Here is a 23,453-nt window from a genome sequence, read left to right on the forward strand (position 1 = left end):
GAGTCAGGAGGTGAGTCACTAGCCACAGAATACCAAGCATCTGACCTGCTCTTGTAGCCACAGTATTTATATGGCTGGTCCAGATAGGTTTCTGGTTAATGGTGACCCCCAGGATGCTGATAGTGGGGGATTTGGCGATGGTAATGCCGTTGAATGTCAAGGGGAGGTGGTTAGACCCTCTCTTGTTGGAGATGGTCATTGCCTGGCATTTGTCTGGCGCGAATGTTACTTGCCACTTATCAGCACAAGCCTGGATGTTGTCCAGGTCTTGCTGCATGTGGGCTCGGACTGCTTCATTATCTGAGGGGTTGCGAATGGAACGGAACACTGTGCAATCATCAGTGAACATCCCCATTTCTGACCTTATGATGGAGGGAAGGTCATTGTTGAAGCAGCTGAAGATGGTTGGGCCCAGGACACTGCCCTGAGGAACTCCTGCAGCAATACCCTTGGGCTGAGATGATTGGCCTCCGGCAACCACTACCATCTTCCTTTGTGCTAGGTATGACTCCAGCCACTGGAGAGTCTTCCCCCTGATTCCCATTGACTTCAATTTTACTAGGGCTCCTTGGTGCCACACTCGGTCAAATGCTGCCTTGATGTCAAGGGCAGTCACTCTCACCTCACCTCCGGAATTCAGCTCTTTTGTCCATGTTTGGACCAAAGCTGTAATGAGGTCTGGTGCCGAGTGGTCCTGGCGGAACCCAAACTGAGCATCGGTGAGCAGGTTATTGGTGAGTAAGTGCCGCTTGATAGCACTGTTTAGCATTACCTCTTTGCTTTTGTACTCTACGTTCCTATTTATAAAACCTAGGACCCCATGTATTTCTTCTTACAGCTTTATCAACTTGTCCTCCCACTTTTAAAGATTTGTGTATCTGAACCCCATAGTTTCTTTCCTCCTCTACTCTTTTTAAAGTTTTACCTTTCAGTGCATACTTCCTTTCCTCATTTCTTATCTGTGCCACCCCCCTACACTCAAGGACTCCATCCCCACTGTTCTCCAATACCCCATCTCAATCCTACCACATCCCAGTAGCTCCTTCCCAAATGTTGCTGGAACCTGCAAACACCCACTCAGTTGTCCCATATCTGTACAGACAGCCCAATGCTTCCACACCCCATAATCCCTGCTCCCAATCCTCCAAGATCATGACCTCCCCAGGACCGCCACGCAGTACTCCCAGATCCAACAACTTGCATTTATATAGCATCTTTAACTTAGTAAAACGTCCCAAGGCGCTTCACAGGAGCATTATCAAAAAATTTGACACCGAGCCGCATACGGAGATATTAGGACAGGTAATCAAAAGCTTGGTCAAAGAGGTAAGTTTTAAGGAGCGTCTTAAAGGGGGAGTGTGAGGTTGAGAGGTTTAGGGAGGGAATTCCAGAGTTCAGGGCCTAGGCACAGCCACCAATAGTGGAACGATTAAAATCGGGGATGCGCGAGAGTCCAGGATTGGAGGAGTTCAGAGATCTCAGAGGGTTGTAAGGCTGAAGGAGGTTAGAGATAGAGAGGGGAGAGGCCATGGAGGGATTTGAGAATTTTAAAATCAAGGTGCTGCCGGATTGGGAGAGAATGTAGGTCAGCGAGCACAGGGGTGATGGGTGAAGAGGACTTAGTGCGAGTTAGGATACGGCCAGCAGAGTTTTGGATGAGCTCAAGTTTATGGAGGGTGGAAGATGGGAGGCCGGCCAGGAGAGTATTAAAATAGTCAAGTCTAGAGGTGACAAAGGCATGGATGACGGTTTCAGCAGCGGATGAGCTGAGGCAAGGGCGGAAATGGGCGATATTACGGAGGTGGAAGTAGGCTGTGTTGGGGTCGGAAGCTCATCTCAGGCTCAAATAGGACGCCAAAGTTACGAGCGAGCTTCAGCCTCAGACAGTGGCCAGGGAGAGGTTGGAGTCGGTGGCTAGGGAATGAAGTTTGTGGCGGGGACCAAAAATCAATGGCTGTGGTCTTCCCAATATTTATTTGGAGGAAATTTTTGCTCATCCAGCACTGGAAGTCGGACAAGCAGCATGACAATCAAAGGCGGTTGAGGCGTCGTGAGAGCTGGTGGTGAGGTAGACCTGGGTGTCATCAGCGTACATGTGAAACCTGACATTGTGTTTTCGGATGATGTCGCTGAGGGGTGGCATGTAGATGAGAAATAGGAGGGGGCCAATGATAGATCCTTGGGGGACTTCAGAGGTAATGCAGGAGTGGGAAGAGAAGCCATTGCAGGTGATTCTCTGGCTATGACTGAATAGATAGGAATGGAACCAGGTGAGGGGAGTCCCACCCAGCTGGACGACGGAGGAGAGGCGTTGGTTGACCACACCATCCTCTCCGTGTCAAAGGCTGCAGACAGGTCGCAAAGAACAAGGAAGGATAGTTTACCATGGTCATAGTCATATAGGATGTAATTTGTGACTTTGATAAGGGCTGTTCTAGTGCTGTGGCTGGGGCGGAAACCTGATTGGAGGGATTCAAGCATGGAGTTGTGGGAAAGATGGGCATGGATTTGGGAGGCGTCACACGTTCAATGACTTTGGAGAGGAAAGGGAGGTTGGAGATGGGGGTGGTAGTTTTCAAGGGCGGAGTAGTCAAGGGTGGGGTTTTTTTGAGGAGGGGGTGATGATGGCAAATTTGAAGGAGAGGGGATAGTACCTGAGGAGAGGGAACCGATAACAATATCAGCTAACATAGTGGACAGGAAGGGAAGTTGGGTGGTCAGCAATTTAGTAGGAATAGAGTTGAGGGAGCAGGAAGTGGGTCTCCGGGACAAGATGAGCTCAGAGAGGGAATGAGGGGAGATAGGAAAGAAACTAGAGAAAGATGCAAGTTCAGGGCTAAGGCAGGAGGGAACCTTAGAGGAAGTTTGGCTTGGTGGGCTGGGGAAGGGAGGGAAGTGGCAGAGGCAGCTGAACGGATGGTCTAAATCTTAGTGACAAAGAAGTCCATGAATTCCTCACACTTGTTGTTGGAGGTGAGGGTGGAGGGAGCAGGGGAGAGGGATGTAAGAAGACGGTTTGTAGTGGAGAAGAGAAGCCGGGGGTTATCTTTATTCCAGAATCATCCTGGAATGCAGTTAGCAGTTTTGGCAGAGGAGAGCAGGACCCCATAGTATTTTATGTGATTCAGCTAGATCTGGTGATGAATGGCTAAATCAGTTATCCGCCATGAATGTTCAAGTCTGCTTCTCTTGGACTTAAGGGAGCGGAGATGAGGGCTTACCAGGGGGAATGACCAGCATGAAATAATGGTTTGAATGGGGACAAGGGCATTAAAGGTGGAAGTGAGGGTGTGATCAAGCAGATCAGTAGCTGCAGAAATGTCGTGGTCCAAACTTCACACCCCAGCACATCACTAGGAACTGCATCCCACCAGTGCCACACTCTGATACACTATTCCCAGACCCTAGCACCAACTCCCATTACCATCATCCCAGTGCTCCCAACCTAGGATTATTCTGATATCCTGGTACTATCATTCCACTTCTGTTATCCCCTGATAAATAAGATGTTAACAAGTCAAAAAGTTAGTAAAGATAGCAGCACAAAGCCAAGCCTGGGTCTAACTCCAGTGGAGTCTAGAGGCCGGGACTGCAACTGGAGCAGTGTGTGGTAGTGGAAGATTAAGCAAGTGCAGGAAAAGTGCAGGACTCAGGTCTTGGTGACTGAAGGACAGGCACAAGTCTGAGGCTGGACTGGAGCTGCTTTCCATCTGACTGATAATACATTTAACAGTTACATGGTTAGTAAGGAAAAATCAGGTGTGAAAAATGGAGGGACACAACTTTCCTTTATTAGGATAGATAGAAGCTCCTCCCCACCAGAATGTTTTTTCTTAGAGAAAGTAGTCTTGTGCTATTGTGGAAAACGTATGTCAGATATTTTTATTTTCTTCTAAACTTGCCATAACAACTAAGTTGAATGAAGTCATTTAAATGGCCAGTCTATCATCTTATTCGCATCCGCACTAACTTATCTAAAATCATGTTTAAAATACTGCCCAAGCTTTTCAGCGCACGGGGATGAAGCAAAATTAAGAAAAATTAAAAACTCTTGCGAAACATCTGTTTAGAAAGCCTCAGCAACATGATCTACATAAGAACTGTTCATAACCAAATTTAAAATGCAATTCATATTTGCCATTATAAATTGGGATATGTTTAGTTATATGCATTTCTCTTCATGGCAGTTAAATGTAGTAAAATAAATCATTTGAAACATATACATGGTGAAAATGTAACATTCATAGTGGTCATATTAAAAAAAAGTTTCAATTTTTCATTGATTTTTGATATCTGTACAAAGCATTCATCTGAACCTACTATTTTCTCCAAGGGCATAGAACCAGGCTCGATTATTCATTCCGACAGCCACGTGATATGGACCTACAGCGATAAAGTTAGGTTCTACTTCAACAGAAACTGTGATTTGTGGTTCCTGTAGGGAAAATAAAGACAGAATGCAGGCTGGTGTAAGTTTAACAGGTTTGCCATGATCTACATTTTCTCTAATGAAACTATACCTCATACTTCACCAAGGACAAAATATGGCAATATTTCCTTATTTTTTTATTCTTCAGTATGACAAACAATTCATAATTTGAAGAATAACAAATGTCCCTTCAATGGTAGGTCTTATTTAATGGAACTTTCTTCTGTATGTGCCCAGTGGCTGAAATTCTTTGCATCTATAAATGAAATAATACTTTGGGTTCTTTACTGAAAATGTTCCAAAACAGACAATACGAATGAGTCACTGTAGATTATGGTCACAATTAGATTCAGAAACCCATAAATACATCACCTTCTATTATGTACTGGTTGCTCTCCTGACACCTCAGTGATCTTACCAATTCGCTAAACTTCAACATTTATGTGTTAATCATTACCAGTAGTAAAAACCTAATTATCAGTGATTCCATTGATCATGTAGGTTCACACTTTACTTAACAATTTATGAGACAGATTTGACAAGAGTTAAGCCTGAAACCTGTCTTTTCTCTTTACAGATACTGACAGACCTGCAGTATATCTCCAACAATTTTGTTTATTTTTGTTTTATGAGCATCTTGCTCAGTTCAATTATTTTGCAAAGTCCTATAAACTTAATGGCTCATACAAATATTTCTTGCTGTAGACAGAATAAAAGCAGATAACTAATTTAGCCTTTTAAAAATGTGTTAGACAAAAGTACCCACTAATTGGTTTGATATATAACACTGCATGCAAACAACTATTAAAAAGTTTGCCTTGAATCAGTAATGAAGTCCCAGGTAAGATGCCTAGCATTCGCTATCAAACTAAATTCATTTTAGTACAAAGCTTATATACGTCTTTCTTAAAATGAAAATTGGGATTGCAGGAAACAATCAGCACCAACTGTAATAACCTTGATATTGCAAAAAATATAGGTTGGTCAAGAGTAAATAATCTCACTGTTTCATAACTAGACTTCCAGTTTAAAAACTAAATTTCAAGGTAATTTTATAATTGCATACATACTCCCTCAACATTATTGGTCACTGTGACCTCCAGCAGAGAAGTTAGGAAAGCTATGCGAGTTCCACATGTATCTCCAAGAACTGGAAGTTTTGTAAGGAAAACATGCAGTGTTCCACGTTGTGTAGATACAGCAAGCAACTGTCCATCATCTGTCCAAGATAGCCGATCCAGACCTGAAAGTTTGATAGTAAAATATTAAGTATACTATACTTGCAACTCAGCAATTTGTCTCACCGATAAATACAGCGGATAAACGCTAATCTAAAACAGTTTTGGTGGTTTTAATTAATTTCCTAAATATAAATATAACTATCCAATCGTCTATTAAATTCAGTATATATGTCCTATACTCCTTATTTGGGTGTCACCCTTTCTGTCATACCTCTAGGTAGCATCTCAAAATGATTTTCCATTATTAAGTCAGCATCTACAAGCTGTCACATCATGCCTGCAGCAACGCTTATACGACTTGGTGAAGCTTCAAAAGCTCCAGTTCTCCATCCCTATAGCTAAAGCACGATTATTCAGACAGACTCAGAGCCTTGTCATTCCAACATACTTCTAATATTCCAATTGCCCTACAAGTGATTTTTCCTGTCAGGTAAGTTTCCTTTAAAGTTTTAAATTAATAACTTTTTTGCTTAAAAGAAGAATTTGTCCTTTCCACCCTGGGGTCGGAACTCTGCTATAAGCCTGCTGCTGACTATCTACTGCTCCCACCAGTGCCCAGCAACAGGCCCATTCTAAGCCACCACTGCTCCCCAGGTCAGCTGCAGGCCCATTCTTGTTTGCCACTTCTCTCCTAAACAGCTGTTTTCTTACCGCTGCTCCCTGTCTCCACTCCTTGCCCATTGGCTGCTTCCGTGGCTCCCCCCTTACCTTAGCTTCTCGTGGTCCAAGTTTGGAGAGCTGTCCCAGTGTAGTCAAACAACAGCCTGACACACAGTCATTCTCACAGAATCATATCCACCAAATGTACCTTAATCTGATAATTCTTATTTTTCTCACAAAGGGAAAAAAAAGACTTGCATTTTACATAGCACCTTCATGACCTCAGGATGTCCCAAAGTGTCCCAAAACTGACCCATTGCTGACACTGTTATAATTACTAGGTTTCTCACACACAATTTTTTTAAAAAGAAATTACCTTTAGTTTCATCATCCAGGTTTATAATAGCATACATCTCTTTCAGCTCAGACAGATCATGGATCTTAATGCTGGTAAAGAAAAGATATTAGGATTACTGCATCAGAAGGGACACTTGTACCTAATAAAGCAACAGGGATCCTTCATTAGAATAATTTATCAAAGCAGCAGCTTGAAAACTTTTTTAAAGTGCTGTGGTATGAACTGCTGAATGTTTAAAGAAAAACTCAAAAAAATCATATTTGTGAGTCTAATCAGGTGGTTCCTTAAATTTAAAAAAAAGTAGCCAGGTAAATGTGATTAATTTCTTAAACAGCCACCTTGCCCAGTGAGATGAATGCAATCATCACAAGATTCCTGCACTAACGTTCAGAGCAGTATAGCACTCCAAACTAATGCAAGATAGTGGGAGCATTATACACCAAGTGCAGCACTCTCTCTATATTTTTTTAATTCGTTCATGGGATGTGGGCGTCGCTGGCAAGGCCGGCATTTATTGTCCATCCATAATTGCCCTTGAGAAGGTGGTGGTGAGCCGCCTTCTTAAACCACTGCAGTCCGTGTGGTGAAGGTTCTCCCACAGTGCTGTTAGGAAGGGAGTTCCAGGATTTTGACCCAGCAATGATGAAGGAACGGCGATATATTTCCAAGTCGGGATGATGTGAGACTTGGAGGGGAACGTGCAGGTGGTGTTGTTCCCATGTGCCTGCTGCTCTTGTCCTTCTAGGTGGTAGAGGTCGCGGGTTTGGGAGGTGCTGTCGAAGAAACCTTGGCGAGTTGCTGCAGTGCATCCTGTGGATGGTACACACTGCAGCCACTGTGCGCCGGTGGTGAAGGGAGTAAATGTTTAGGGTGGTGGATGGGGTGCCAATCAAGCGGGCTGCTTTGTCCTGGATGGTGTTGAGCTTCTTGAGTGTTGTTGGAGCTGCACTCATCCAGGCAAGTGGAGAGTACTCCATCACACTCCTGACTTGTGCCTTGTAGATGGAGGAAAGGTTTTGGGGAGTCAGGAGGTGAGTCACTTGCTGCAGAATACCCAGCCTCCGACCTGCTCTTGTAGCCACAGTATTTATATGGTTGGTCCAGTTAAGTTTCTGGTCAATGGTGACCCCATGATGTTGATGGTGGGGGATTCGGCGATGGTAATGCCGTTGAAAGTCAAGGGGAGGTGGTTAGACTCTCTCTTGTTGGAGATGGTCATAGCCTGGCACTTGTCTGGCACGAATGTTACTTGCCACTTATGAGCCCAAGCCTGGATGTTGTCCAGGTCTTGTTGTATGCAGGCTCGAACTGCTTCATTATCTGAGGGCTTGCGAATGGAACTGAACACTGTGCAATCATCAGCGAACATCCCCATTTCTGACCTTATGATGGAGGGAAGGTCATTGATGAAGCAGCTGAAGATGGTTGGGCCTAGGACACTGCCTTGAGAAACTCCTGCAGCAACGTCCTGGGGCTGAGATGAGTATTTCAGTACTAACTGTAAACAGAATTTTATTATAAAGGTATATTCTCCTTTCCCATTGGATTCTTATTTTTTTTACAGTTTTCATCTCATGAGAAATCCAGATTACTTTTGGAAGGAATTTAGACCAAGGTCTGAGAATAATAGTTATCACAGAACTTGGCTTTAGACAGTTCCAACAAGCATTGGAGCTACACCAAAAAAATGGAAATATCACAAGACGAAGGGCACCAATATCTGGCCAAATACCAGTTAATAATCTTCCCCCATTTTGAATTACAAGCTCTACTTGTTAAACTTTTATCTAGAAGGCATTCAGGTATGGACCGTAGAGAGTTGTAAATCTCTGTACAGTAATTATCTTCTTCATTAGCCAGGCCCTAAAGGAATGCATACTATGATAGGATGGTGAATCAAATCAATGGAGCTGACCTGGAGGCATGTGTGCAGCTAACTGTTAGCCTTTTCACTGGAGCGTCTGAGGAGGGTAGACCTGAAATGGCAGGTCCCCATGATGCTGAAAATTTGCCGCAAAAATTAAGATATTTACAATAAGGTGGTAGATATATCTTTAGTTGAGAAACTGCAGGTATTTTGCATAGAAAATATTTCCTTTATCCCTTCTATTCCCTTTACGATCTCCACCATTATATTGGGTTTTGGACCAATTCCACTACTGAATTCCAATCCTTCAAGGAATCTTCCAGATGCTCCAGCATGGATTTCCAATCTTTCTGTGATGGTTGTCACAATCATAAATATCAGAAATTTCTTAATTGGAGTACCTCTGGGCATTTGAAAATTTACACATGTTTTAGATTGATAATTAGCAAAAGGGGAGAAGTAATATTGGACCACTATTTGAAAACCACATGTTCCGAAGGCATGTTATATGCTCAGGTATTTGTGATATTTCGCCACAGCTATTCCCTTTGTTTGGAAATAATTTTTAAATTCATTCCAATTTTCAGAAACGTAAACAAGGCACAGATATCTTCTGTCTTGGCCTCCTTGGTGATAAAGCATTATTAATTTTATTATAAGTTTACAATGTGGGCATGGGTAGACTACATGTTATATATAGTTAAAATAGTAAGGAGACAGCTATAATGTAACATACCAGTTGTCTCCACAGGAAGCAGCTTTGTTCAGGGACTGTGAGATGGCGATACTTGTCAGACTGTCTTTATGGTTGTGGGCTTGGAACAGCTCCTGGCCAATCTCACGGATATGTGTAGAAATGACTACAAAGTAACCTTGGGAAAAGCCAATCATGATGTACCCATCCCCATACCTGAAAGAGAACAAATGACAGTTGCAGTATTACAATGGTAAAAATAATTTAGTCTTAGTCATGCTGCAAATAAGGCAAAAATGCAAATACTAAGCATTACCTGCAAACATACCAACATTATTTGTACACCACAAGCATTTTATATTTCCACGGTGCCTATCATATAATAGTAATAAGTGTCAATAAGATTTGCTCCTACCAAACATAATATTTCAATTACCATAAAATACAATCAGTAAAATGCAAGATCAAGGTCAGTGCTAAAACATAAAATACACGCAGCACTGGATGAATTTCTATGGTTTCTACCTTGTCTCTCCATTTTGAAACTGAGCAAGTTTGAGAGAAAAACAGTCAGAATAAAACTTTGCAATTTTATAATTTATTCAGAAATATAGGTATTGTGTGTTTATTGCCAGCATTAGTATAAAGCATTCAGATTGCCTCAATAACCAGACTAATAAAGAAAGTAAAAAAGAACTTTAATTTATATAGCAACTTTCATGTCCTCAAGGAGGTTGGCCAGGACAGCAAGAGATCTCCCTGGCCTTCAAATAGTACCATTAAATCTGCAACAATGCAGCACCCTCTGAGCATTGCACAATCAGCCTAGACTTGGACAACCTAGCAAAAAGCAATGATCATTCAGGATCTCAAAAGTCTGGCAATAACAAAGCAAATCATATTAGCGCAGGAATAGATGTTTGGCTTGTTGTAACATTAGCTTAGCAATGGGCCTGGGCTGATTATGGATAGTCTCTTTCCCTTTCTAACTATTCAAACATGCTCTAATTTCTATACATTTCAATATAAACTCACCATCTGTAAGATATGATGCTACCATAGCGTTGCTGGAATGCCAACTCAATAGGGTTATCAGGATCACTCAAATTAAATAGAAAGAGTGTTTTCTTGCCCACAACAACACTCACCTAGTGATAAAGGCCAGAAAGATAACAAGTTATAATCTACATAACCTTTATAAATGTATTGAAGTATGTTGTGTGAATAGTTAAAATATACTGCTTAAAGCAATTTTTAGCACAAGTAGTCCAAAATCATTGAGTAAATTATTTTTAAAACTAGTTTTGGTAGCTGAGTCATACAGACCAGGAAAGACCGTGCTGAATTCGCTCTCAGCCAGGGGTGCTACAATTGGTCTCAGCATTCCTGAATTAGAGAAGTGGGGGGAAAAATTGGCTGAGGTTATCCTTGGCCCCTCCTATTTCTCATCTACATGCTGCCCCTCGGCGACATCATCTGAAAACACGTCAGATTCCACATGTACGCTGACGACACCCAGTTCTACCTCACCACCTCCTCTCTCGACCCCTCCACTGTCTCTCGTTTGTCACACTGCTTGTCCGACTGAGTAAAGATTTCCTCCAACTAAATATTGGGAAGACCAAAGCCATTGTTTTTGGTCCCTGCCGCAAACTCTGTTCCCTAGCCACCGACTCCATCCTTCTCCCTGGCCTGTGTCTGAGGCTGAACCAGACCGTTCGCAACCTTGGAGTCCTATTTGAACCTGAGATGTGATTCTGACCACATATCCGCTCCATCACCAAGACTGCCGACTTCCACCTCCGTAACATCGCCCTGCCTCAGCTCATCTGATGCTGAAACCCTCATCCATGCCTTTGTTACCACCAGACTGGACTATTCCAATGCTCTCCTGGCTGGCCTCTGATCTTGTACATTCCCTAAACTTGAGCCCATCCAAAACCCTGCTGCCCATATCCGAACTCACACCAAGACCTGTTCTCCCATCACCCTTGTGCTCGCTGACCTACATTGGCACCCGGTCCGGGACCACCTCAATTTTAAAATTCTCATCCTTGTTTTCAAATACCACCATGGCCCCACCCCTCCCTATCTCTGTAACCTCCTCCAGCCCTACAACCCTCCAAGATCTTTGCGCTCCTTCAATTCTTGCCTCTTGCGCATTCCCGATTTTAATCGCTCCCCCATTGGCGGTCGTGCCTTCAGCTGCCTAGGCCCAAAGCTCTGGAATTCTCTCTCTAAACCTCTCTGCCTTTCTCTCCTCCTTTAAGACGCTCCTTAAAATCTACCTCTTTGACCAAGCTTTTGATCACTAGTCCTAATACCTCCTTATGTGGCTCAGTGTCAAATTTTGTTTGATAACGCTCCTGTGAAGTGTCTTGGGATGTTTTACTACGTTAAAGGCGCTATATAAATGCATGTTGTTGTTGCTGTTATTGTTATGCTTATGACTGCTACTCAGTGATTCCTGCTGGAAGCAAGCATGTGATGGCTGTTGGCTGTGGTAGATGAGCAGCCTATCAACATTCACTGTTAAGGCTCACGCATGAAAAATGATTACTTGGGTAAGCATCTGAAGAGCCCAGCCAGGAGTTAACAATCTTCAGGAGAAAAGGACAGAAAACTGGTAAGCAAAATAGGGGGAAAATAGTTTTGTTTATTAGTAAATTGAACATTTGCAATCCTGATCAAGTAATTCATTTAAATAGAAGGCATTTGCAAATGTTATAAAGCACCTTGACCCAACGGTGCAGGTAGGCCAGGACTTGAGAGCTGGCAACATACAGAATACCTGCATTTGTAGTCTATCTTCTCCACATTTTAATTGCATTTTTACTGTCAAAAAAGTGGGTAGGTTGCTTTAAGGTGAAAACAAGCTTTGAGATGCAGAAAATAACTTTGTTGTTCTCATGGTTACGGGGGAGGGGAACATCAGTAACTTGACAGAATTTAAATCACCTGGTCTGCAAGAGATGAGTATGGTTTTTGCCATTGCATGTCATAATGTCATTCATAAATAGAGTGAATAACATGTACACAAGCAGAGCTCCAAAGCTCTAAACTTTATAAGAACAATAACCCTGTAGAGATCATGGTCTTGAAACTCCTGGGCTGGAAGGGCAGAATGTGAAGTGGGACTACTGGGGTAACGTCCTCTGCCAGAAATTCCACCAGTTCCACCTTTCATGTGGCATGGGGAAAGTACACTTGCATGAAGAAGTCGTACTTGAAAGAATTCGGTGGAAGTGGGGCCCACCAAATCATTTTCCTAGCGGCAATTGATCCCAGAGCAATTGATTGCTGTTAGGAAAGCAGTAAGTTTAAAATCGCCAGTCTCTTCCAAGTATTGCCTGCCTTTGGGGCCACTGGCCCAGCCCTAGATGGACTGTCAAGGTGCCACTCTGATTTTCTTGGCGGTCCATGGGGCAGATGCCCAGAAAGTGCCATAAATGGCATAGGCACCCACCCTCTTTATGCTAATGACCCCATCCCCAGCATTTGGGATGGCATCAATGCCAGGCCAGAATTCCCAGTGGTGGAAGAGGGCTTGTGGAATTTTGGGCCCTCTAAGTGAAATAAGTCTGGGCAGTGGCAATGCACCTTCCTAAGGGCACAACTCCACAACAAAGAACTGCCTTGTTGACTGCTTTCCAGGTGGTCAATCTGTTTAAAAAATACTTCCAATGTACTTTATGAATGTACATCAGATTTTCCTGGGAACTCACCGTGCTTTCTCCCACTGATGCCCGTTCATCTGTCTTCATCACTGAGAACTGAATGTCACTTGGCTCTGCTCTCACTGTGGTCTATTGAAACAGAAATGATTGAGGCTCATTAAAATGGAGTAAGTCTAGACCAATATTAAATAACCCAAAACTGGATTAAATCTGAATAAATCCACAGCAGGACATTAAGTTCATATTCAAGTGTCTTCACCTATGCTAAGTAGGCAGGGTAAGGGCTGAACTTAAGATAACACAGCTGCAGGACATTCTGGAGGGGGAGGGTGAATAGCCAGAGGTCATGGTCCATATCAGCACCAACGACATAGGTAGAAAGAGGGATGAGGTCCTGCAGGCAGATTTTAAGGAGTTAGGAAAGAGATTCAGAAGCCGGACCTCAAAGGTAGTAATCTCCAAATTACTCCCGGGGCCACGCGCTAGCGAGTATAGAAATAGGAGGATAGAGCAGATGAATGCATGGCTGGAGAGATGGTGCAGGAGGGAGGGCTTTAGATTTCTGGGGCATTGGGACCGGTTCTGGGGGAGGTGGGACCTGTACAAGCCGGGTTTGCACCTCAACAGGGCCGGGACCAATATCCTCGCAGGGAGGTTTGCTAGTGCTGTTGGGGAGGATTTAATCTATCTAACCAGAGCGTAGATACAGAAGGGAGAGAAGTAGAGCTGGAAATGGAAGGCAGAAAATTAGTAAATGAGTTAGGAAGTCAGAGGAAACAAAGGTTAGAAACTAGATAACAAAGGAGTTCGGCAGTGCTTAATGGTCTATACCTCAATGCAAGGAGTATAGAGAATAAAGCAGATGAGCTAAGGGCACAGATAGACATGTAGAAGTACGATATCTTAGCTATTACTGAAACATGGCTTCAACAGGGGCAGGAATGACAGCTCAACATTCCTAGTTACAGGGTTTTCAGACGAGATAGAGAGGGGGATAGAAAAGGAGGGGGGGTCTGACAATATTGGATAAAGAAACAATTTCGGCTGTGCGGAGGGATGATATGTTACAAGGGTCATCAAATGAGGCCATATAGGTTGATATACAGGTTACCCATATAGGTTAAAGAACAAAAAAGGGGCCAGTCATACTGCTGCGGGTGTACTACAGACCCATAAACAGACAGAGGAAGATAGAAGAGCAAATATGTAGGCAAATTTCTGAGACGGTCAAAAACAATAGGACAGTAATAGTAGGGGATTTCAACTACCCTAATATTAACTGGGATACAATCAGTGCAAAAGGTATAGAGAGGGCAGAGAATTCTTAAATTGCATTTAGGAGAACATTTTTAGCCAGACGAGTATTTTTGCGACTTGAAGGCTGTTTCGAGTGGGGCTCCACAAGGCTTAGTACCAATTCCCTTGCTTTTTGTGGTATATATTAATGATTTGGACTTGAATATGGGGGGCTTAATCAAGAAGTTTGCAGATGACACAAAAATTGGCCGTGTGGTTGATAGTGAGAAGGAAAGCTGTAGACTGCAGGAAGATTTCAATGGCCTGGTCAGGTGGGCAGAAAAGTGGCAAATGGAATTCAATCCAGAGAAGTGTGAGGTAATGCATTTGGGGAGGGCAAACAAGGCAAGGGAGTACACAATAAATGGGAGGATACTGAGAGGTGTAGAGGAACAAATGGGCGTTGGAGTGCATGACCACAGATCCCTGAAGGTAGCAGGACAGGTAGATAAGTTGGTTAAAAAGGCATACGATATACTTTCCTTTATTAGCCGAGGCACAGTTTACAAGAGCAAGGAAGTTATGCTAGAACTGTATAAAACATTAGTTAGGCCACAGCTTGAGCACTGTGTACAGTTCTGGTCATCACATTACAGGAAAGATGTGATTGCACTATAGAGGGTACAAAGGAGATTTAGGAGGATGTTGCTGGGGCTGGAGAATTTTAGCTATGAGAAAAGATTGGATAGGCTGGAGTTGTTTTCTTTGGAACAAAGAAGGCTGAGGGGAGATTTGATTGAGGTATGTAAAATTCTGACAGGACTAGATAGAGTGGATAGGGATGACCTATTTCCCTTAGCAGAGGGGTCAGTGACCAGGGGGCATAGATTTAAAGTAATTGTTAGAAGGATTAGATGGGAGCTGAGGAGAAATATTTTTCACCCAGAGGATGGTGGGGGTCTGGAACTCACTGCCTGAAAGAGTGGTAGGGGCAGAAACCCTCAACTCATTTAACAAGTACTTGGATGTGTACCTGAAGTGCCGTAACCTACAGGGCTACGGACCAAGTGCTGGAAAGTGGGATTAAGCTGGATAGCTCTTTTTCGGCCGGCATGGACACAATGGGCCGAATGGCCTCCTTCTGTGCCATAACTTTCTATGATTCTTTGCATCATATAGCATTCGAAGAACTATGGTGATCTTCATGATGCTCACCAGGATAGGACCCATTACTTTGTAATTTCACTATTATGTTCCAAACGGCTTATGAACCAAGTAGCTTAGGTAGTGGCTCACACACTCCATTCCCCAAATCATCCTTGGCACTAAATTGGGCCGTCTAACGGCCATTGTTTCGGTGCTACGCAGCCTCCCGGAGATCCAAGATGGCGTCTTGGCTGCGCATGCACGTTTCCAGTGTGACTTGCGCCGGATGCCATCTTGGTATAGGTACTAGTGTGTGCGCAAATACCGAACGCTGGCATGTAAAGGGAGAAAATTTGTTCAGTGATTGACACCATTTTGAACCTTATAGCTCAATTCAACGCACAGCTGAACGTGTCTTAAGAGTGCCTGTAGGACCCATCCACCAGCGCTGTTTAAAGGGACCATGCAGGTGTTGCAGGTTAGTTGATGGGATTATTGCTTCTGGCCGCTGGTGGAATAGGAAATGATTTTTGAAGCTCCCTATACTTACTTAGAGTTGTAAACAATTTTACAACACCAAGTTATAGTCCAGCAATTTTATTTTAAATTCACAAGCTTTCGGAGGCTATCTCCTTCCTCAGGTGAGGAAGGAGATAGCCTCCGAAAGCTTGTGAATTTAAAATAAAATTGCTGGACTATAACTTGGTGTTGTAAAATTGTTTACAATTGTCAACCCCAGTCCATCACCGGCATCTCCACATCATTACTTAGAGTTGCTAGAGTACATTTGAGAGTGGTTTGGCAGGTACTGCCTTACGGTTTGGAAAGTTACAATCCTGGTTGAACACCATTCCTGGCAACCATGGGTGGTCTGCTAGGGCTCCCACTGGGCATTGAGCATGACTGAGAGCATGCAGAGAGGCCACGCACAGCAGGTCAAGCCACAAGGAGAGGGAAGAGGAGGTGGTGCAGGGCATTGAGCAGGAGGCCATATCCAATGACCTATTCTTTTACCTCAACATGATTGAGGAGGATTGCATCGACGTTGAGGGTTTCTGCCCCTACCACTCATCACCAAGGAAGCCGTGACCGAGATCTGTCAACTGGTGCGGCCACAATTGCAGCCTCAGAGCAGGGCAAGGACAGCACTGCCTGTGGCTGTGAAGGTCACTGTGGCACTAAACTTCTACGGCTCAGGATCATTTCAGGCCACTGCTGGCGACATGTGCAACATCTCACAGTATGCAGTGCACTGCTGCATAAGAGGGGACACAGAGGCACTATACGAGATACGGAACAGGTTCATCACCTTTCTTCTCGACAGAGACAAGCAGAACGAGCGAGCAAAGGCGTTCACTCGCACTGTTGGCTTCTCCACGGTGCAGGGTGCCATTGACAGCACACACACTGCCCTGTGTGCCCCGCATATCAGCGCGGCCGTTTTCATCAACTGAAAAGGCTTCCACTCCCTTTCAGCTGGTGTGCAACCACACTTATCGAATCATCAAGGTCGATGCCCGCTACCCTGGGAGCAGTCACGACGCCTTCGTTAAGCAGCAGTCCATCATGCCAGCTATCTTTCACCCGGCTCGGCAAGTCAAAGGCTGGCTACTGGGCGACAAGGGCAATCCCCTCATGTCATGACTCATGACACTGGTCAGGAACCCACACACACATGCACAGCAGGCCTACAATGAGAGCCATGCCGCCGCAGGCAACATCGTGGAGTGCACTATAGCCCTCCTGAAACAATGCTTCCACTGCCTGGACCGTTCTGGAGGAGCCCTCCACTGAACGGGTGGGAAGATTCATGGTGATATGCTGCATGCTGCACAACTTCACCATCATGAGTGACTAGCCCGTGCCACCGATGATCGGAGAAGTCCCTGAGCCAGAGGTGGAGGGAGAGGAAGTGGAGGAAGACGCAAGGGTGCAACAGGAATCACACGCCTTGTCTGCGAGGGCTCCGCATGTTCACCTGATCTGTGCCCATTATCAATAATGTCAAATACATCCCCGAACTCACCAACAGTTCTACACTCCCCGCCTGTCCGCTCCCACACCATCAAATCGCCCTCAATCTCATTACACATTGGTTTCCCCCTCAACTCATCGTACAAATAAAAAACCACCACCAAATTCAAATTCAAAGCCACATTTATCAATTAACAAATAAAGTTATGGAAATAGAAGAGAACTATTTACACTTGTGAAAAAATACTGGCAAGTAAAATTAAGGAAAACCCAAAAATGTTTTATAAATACATAAAGAGCAAAAGGGAAATTAAGGAAAGAAAAGTAGGGCCTATTAGAGACCAAAAAGGTAACCTATGTGCGAGGCAGAAGATGTGGATATGGTTCTTAATGAATACTTTGCATCTGTCCTCACAAAAGAGGGGGACTTTGCAGAGATTTTAGTTAAGGAGGAGGAGTGTGAAATATTGGAAGGGATAAACATAATGAGAGAGGAAGTATTAAGGGGTTTAACATCTTTGAAAATAGATAAATCGGCAAGCCCGGATGAAATGTATCCCAGGCTGCGAAGAGAAGCAAGGGAGGCAATAGCGGAGGCTCTGACCATCATTTTCCAATCCTTCCTGGCTACAGGCGTGGTGTTGGAGGATTAGAGGACTGCTAACATTGTACCGTTGTTTAAAAAGGGAGAGAGAGATAGATTGAGTAATTACAGGCCAGTCAGTCTAACTTCGTGATGGACAAATTATTGGAATCAATACTGAGGGACAGCATATACTGTCATTTAGAAAGGCACGGAGTAATCAAGGACAGTCAGCATGGATTTGTTATGGGAAGGTTGTGTCTGAATAACTTGATTGAAATTTTGAGCAGGTAACAAGGAGGGTCGACGAGGGTAACAGGTTTGATGTAGTGTACATGGATTTTAGCAAGGCTTTTGACAAGGTCCCACGTGGCAGACTGGTCAAAAAAGTAAAAGCCCATGGAATCCAAGGGAAAGTGGCAAGTTGGATCCAATATGGCCTCAGTGGCAGGAAGCAAAGGGTAATGGTTGGCAGATGTTTTTGCGACTGGAAAGCTGTTTCCAGTGGGGTCCCGCAAGGCTCAGTACCAAGTCCCTTGCTTTTTGTGGTATACTTTAATGATTTGGACTTGAATATGGGGGCTTGATCAAGAAGTTTGCAGGTGATACAAAAATTGGCCGTGTGGTTGATAGTGAGAAGGAAAGCTGTAGACTGCAGGAAGATATCAATGGACTGGTCAGGTGGGCAGAAAAGTGGCAAATGGAATTCAATCTGGAGAATTGTGGGGTAATGCATTTGGGGAGAGCAAACAAGGCAAGGGAGGACACAATAAACGGGAGGATACTGAGAGGTGTAGAGGAACAAAGGGGCCTTGGAGTGCACGTCCACAGATCCCTGAAGGTAGCAGGACAGGTAGATAAGGTGGTTAAAAAGGCATTCGGGATGCTTTCCTTTATTAGCCGAGGCATGGAATGTAAGAGCAGTGAGGTTATGCTAGAAATGTATAAAACATTGGTTAGGCCACAGCTTGAGTATTGCGTACAGTTCTGGTCACCGCATTACAGGAAAGATGTGATTGCACTAGAGGGTGCAGAGGAGATTTACGAGGATGTTGCCAGGGCTGGAGAATTTTAGCTATGAGAAAAGATTGGATAGACTGGAGTTGTTTTCTTTGGAACAAAGAAGGCTGAGGGGAGATTTAATTGAGGTATATAAAATTATGACGGGACTAGATAGAGTGGATAGGGATGACCTATTTCCCTTAGCAGAGGGGTCAGTGACCAGGAGACTTAGATTTAAAGTAATTGGTAGAAGGATTAGATGGGAGCTGAGGAGAAATTTTTTCACCCAGAGGGTGGTGGGGGTCTGGAACTCACTGCCTGAAAGGATGGTAGAGGCAGAAACCCTCAAGTCATTTAACAAGTACTTGGATGTGCACTTGAAGTGCCGTAACCTACAGGGCTACGGACCAAATGTGGGAAAGTGGGATTAAGCTGGATAGCTCTTTCTCGGCCAGGATGGGCCTCCTTCTGTGCTGTAGCTTTCTATGATTCTATGATTGTGCATTCTCTTAATGCTTGTTGATCGTGTGCCTTTACCCATCCTAATGCTCCTACGAGGTGCATCCCCTGGGCTGGAGCATATGTGGTGGGGGCAGCTGGCCTTCATTGGAGGAGTGTGCAGATGGCCTTGGAGGACAACCTCGAGCAGCTCTGGGCTGGGAGGGCCTAGCTTCAGACTGTACCATCTCGGCTTGGGCTGCAGCAGTCTGGCCTGGCTGGCTGACAGGCAACAGCAAAGGCTCTGGCAGAGTGACGGGGTGGGAACAAGAATGCTGTCGTCCAGAGAGAGGACAGCAGGTTCGATTGCCATGATGCCACTGCCATTCTCCCGGGACGGCGCCTCAGCAATCCTGGCGATCAGCTGGAGAACAGATTGCTGGAGTGCTCTGATGCCCTGGAAGCCCCGTTCCACAGTGGTCCCCAGAGTCACGATAGCAGCAGTCTGAGCTTCGATTGCAGCAGTCTGAGCTGCAATCGTAGCTTGCAGACCTTTGATCACATCGGTTTGTGCTGCAATGGAAGCCACGACATCGGCCATCAAGCGCTGCATCATGATGGGTTCCACAGGTGTTCTGATGAAGTTGACCACCCATTCTATGTTGGAAAGGATGGGCTCCAAGCTCTGCACAAAGCCCTTCGCCAAATTGGAGCTGGACTCCTCCATGCCCCTTGTCAGTGTGTGCAGGCTTTCCAAGCATTTGGTGGTGTACGCCCATCAGCCATCTTCTGTAACCTAGCCCATCGAAGTCCTCATCTGACTCCTCTGCAGCAGAACGAGTGAGCGACCTCTCCCTCCAGTGAGCTGGCACCTGTGGTACCCATTCCCCCCGCCCCGGCTCCTGCGCACTTGTGCTCAGTTTCTCACCACGTGCAGATCCCTCTTCTAACCTAACCTCTAAAGGACCCGCAGTGTCAGTCTCTGTGCTGGTGGACCCAAGTGTCAGATCGAGTGATGGTGTGCCTTCAGTGTTCCCCCACCCCACAGCATCTGCAGTATGTGAGTCAGAAAAGTTTACAGGAGGAGGGAGGTGTGGGAAACAAGGACCATTAGATATGCAGAGACCCCCTTCATTGGGACCTCCAGCATCGGCCCGCCCAATGTTCCGAAGCACTGTCTCCTCCAGGGGGATGAGGACCTGTAAGCGTTCTCGTCCTCCCTCAGGTCTCTCCTGCTACTGCCTGTTATGCACCACCTTCTCCTGCAAGACGGAGGACGGTGTGTCAGTCAGTATCCTGCAAGGTATGTGGGTGATGTGCCTGTCATGATTGAATAGCTGCCAGTGTGTGTGACCTGTGAGTGGTGGTTGCGTGGCCTGCAAGTGTGATACTATGTCCGGGTGAGATGCAGCATGCCAAGTGCAGCATTGCGTATGGATGGGCAGTGTTTTTTGGTGGATTGGTGACGGGGGTGTGATGCGTGGAGCAGTGGTACAGTTGGTTTGATGTGCCACTTGACACTTGCATTCACCCACCTTGACCACTCGTGTTAAATCACTGAACTTCTTTCGGCACTGCAACCATGTGCGTGGTGCAGTGCTTCTGGCGTTCACTTCCTGGGCCATAGTCTGCCAATGCCTGCGGAGCTGTAGTCTGGAGTGTCCCCTGCCACCCTGCAGGTACTCTTTTCGTCCACCCGCTCCACCAGGGCCTCCAGTGCATCATTGGAGAAGCATGGAGCCCTCTCTCGCGCCGGTCCTGCCATCCTTGCGGCCATCTTTCCCTCCTCCTAGTGGACTGTGCATGTCCCATTTAAAATGTGCACCTGCACCTTTAAGAGGTGCAGGCTGCTGATGACGTGCGCTGTGTACATCCCATTTCCGGCTTCCTCATTCTCCGTGCATCCTCTCAGCAGCGTCAGTAACGCTGGCTGCACGGAGATATCATGGTAAGTAGCAGGCAGCTCGAAATTCACGTGCTGCCTGTGTAGGGGCCATCGGGCGCGGGGTAATGGCGGATCATGCTACCCATGCCTGAAAATGGGCCTTATCGAATTCTCCCCTCCGTCTTCACAACAGGCCATTATTGAAATGTATAGTGAAGCATAGAATCATAGAATGTTACAGCACAGAAAGAGGTCATTTGGCCCATCGTGCCTGTGCCAGCTCTTTGAAAGAAATATCTAATTTCTAGTTAGTCCCACTCCCCTGCTCTTTCTCCATAGCCCTGCAAATTTTTCCTTTTCAAGTAAAGATCCAATACCCTCTTGAAAGTTACTGCTTCCACCACTTCTTCCGGTAATACATTCCAGATCATAACAACTTGCCGCATAAAAAAATTTCTCAGCTCTCCCTGGTTCTTTTACCAATTATCTTAAATCTGTGTCCTCTGGTTATTGACCCTACTGCCAGTGAAAACTGTTTCTCACTATCAAAACCCTTCATAATTTTGAACACCTCTATTAAATCTCCCCTTAACCTTCTCTGCTCTAAGGAGAACAACCCCAGCTTCTTAGCCTCTCCACATAACTGAAGACCCTCAACCCTGATACCATTCTGGTAAAACTCCGCTGCACCCTCTCCAAGACCTTGACAAACAATTGAATATGAAGAGATATGAGGAATTATATAGTGACCATTAAAATCAATAAAAGGTAATCATTTAGAAACTAAAAACACCAGCCACAGGTGCCGGATAATCACCTGAGGGCTGGGAAAGTTGTTGTGGGATAAATAAAGGAATATTTTGTCGCTCTGTAAATAGGCATCACTACTTTTAAAAGAATCTGGTACATAGAAACCAATAGATTGACCTGAACTGGCCCAAATTTGGATTTTCATCATATTAATCCAAACATGTCCAATCAAGTTCAGAATTTGTTTCAACATTCTAATCACATTTCACAAATAATTCATACCATGTGCACCCTTCGAATGACTTACTACCTTGCAACTCCATTGTAAACCCGACCAGATAGATTTCATTCAAAAATTATTCTGTGGACTTTTAGGCCAAGATTTTCTAATCAGGTTATTTTAATGCCAGTGTGAACCCATTTCACATAAATCACTAGCATTAAAATGACACCAATTGGAAAATCCAGGCTGTAATACTCTCTCTCACCTGTCTGATGGTATCGCCCTCCTGGTTGCTGATAGTTATCATCTTGTCTTCGCTACCCAGTGCGAGCAGGTTCTGGGAACTCCAGCAACCACAAGTGATCCGTTTTGTGTGCTTCCCTGACATATTGGTGTGAAAAAAGAAATAAAGATTGATCTCTGCTAGAGTGAATCAAAGACAAGTGACTGAGTGGCAGAGAGTGGTTTACACACTATCATTTCACCTTTGGGACCTTGATTCTAAACCACCCCAGACCAACAAGATAAAGTCTGAATGTAAGGGTTCCATGTCAAATGAGTTTTGGCCCTTTCAGTCCAGTTTCTAATGAGCAACTGCCCACAAGCATGAAAAGCTGGCACTAAACTGGCTACCTCAATAAAGACACCATAAGAATAGTTCAAATAGGAAATGGAAATTTAACGCTGATGAGTAGAGTGTGCTCTTCTGGGATTGAGCCTAAGGTGCAGTACAAGGTTAGGATAGAAGGAGCTTTGATTCTGGAGATAGCTGTGTTATACCTGACGTGTGAGTGCTCATTTCTGCTACTGGATTCCTGATAACATTTCCTGGAACATAGCAAAGTGCTCCATTAATGAGGGAACAGCACTGAAACCTGACATTTCCCAAGCCACTGGGCCTGCAAAATTCAAACAGATGGTCTCAATATAGAGAGCACTCATTACTTCAACTCTCAGTCTCATCCTAACTTTTTCATGCACAGGTTTGAGCCTTCACTAGGCAGACAGATGGCAGAAACTCCCCATGAATGGCATGATAAGCAGCAAAACTCACCATAAAATGTGTAAGTTCATTGGCATCATGCTCTTGAACACAGCATGGATACACATCAAGCCCATCGAACGGTTGTTCCACAAGTTAGAGTGCACAGCTTTAGCACCAATTGTTTGCCTTGTTGTAATTCAATCATAGTAGACACCAAATCCTGGATATGTGTAAGCATGGTCTCATACCTAGCCTCCAGGCAACACCTTCCAACATCATCACAAACCTCAGAGTTGCCTCATCAGCTGTATTGTGGAAAGGATCTATACAGAAGAGCTTGTGAAGTGACAGCCATCTTAATGTTC

The 23,453-nt window shown here is 44.7% G+C and overlaps 1 protein-coding gene across 3 annotated transcripts in view; it reads right to left on the reverse strand.

The window, feature by feature from the left end:
• The window catches only part of wdr19 (WD repeat domain 19), a 140,685-nt gene that overhangs the window by 84,185 nt on the left and 33,047 nt on the right, over nucleotides 1-23,453 (reverse strand). For all 3 annotated transcript variants that reach the window (XM_067988659.1, XM_067988668.1, XM_067988676.1), the window contains exons 6-12: nucleotides 22,369-22,484; nucleotides 12,915-12,995; nucleotides 10,225-10,337; nucleotides 9,232-9,405; nucleotides 6,647-6,717; nucleotides 5,500-5,672; nucleotides 4,321-4,435 (exon numbers count right to left, since the gene is read on the reverse strand). In XM_067988659.1, coding sequence (XP_067844760.1) covers nucleotides 4,321-4,435; nucleotides 5,500-5,672; nucleotides 6,647-6,717; nucleotides 9,232-9,405; nucleotides 10,225-10,337; nucleotides 12,915-12,995; nucleotides 22,369-22,484 — 843 coding nt within the window. The remainder of the gene's footprint in view (nucleotides 1-4,320; nucleotides 4,436-5,499; nucleotides 5,673-6,646; nucleotides 6,718-9,231; nucleotides 9,406-10,224; nucleotides 10,338-12,914; nucleotides 12,996-22,368; nucleotides 22,485-23,453) is intronic.

Source organism: Heptranchias perlo, chromosome 1 (assembly GCF_035084215.1).
Source record: "Heptranchias perlo isolate sHepPer1 chromosome 1, sHepPer1.hap1, whole genome shotgun sequence".
Classification (NCBI taxonomy): domain Eukaryota; kingdom Metazoa; phylum Chordata; class Chondrichthyes; order Hexanchiformes; family Hexanchidae; genus Heptranchias; species Heptranchias perlo.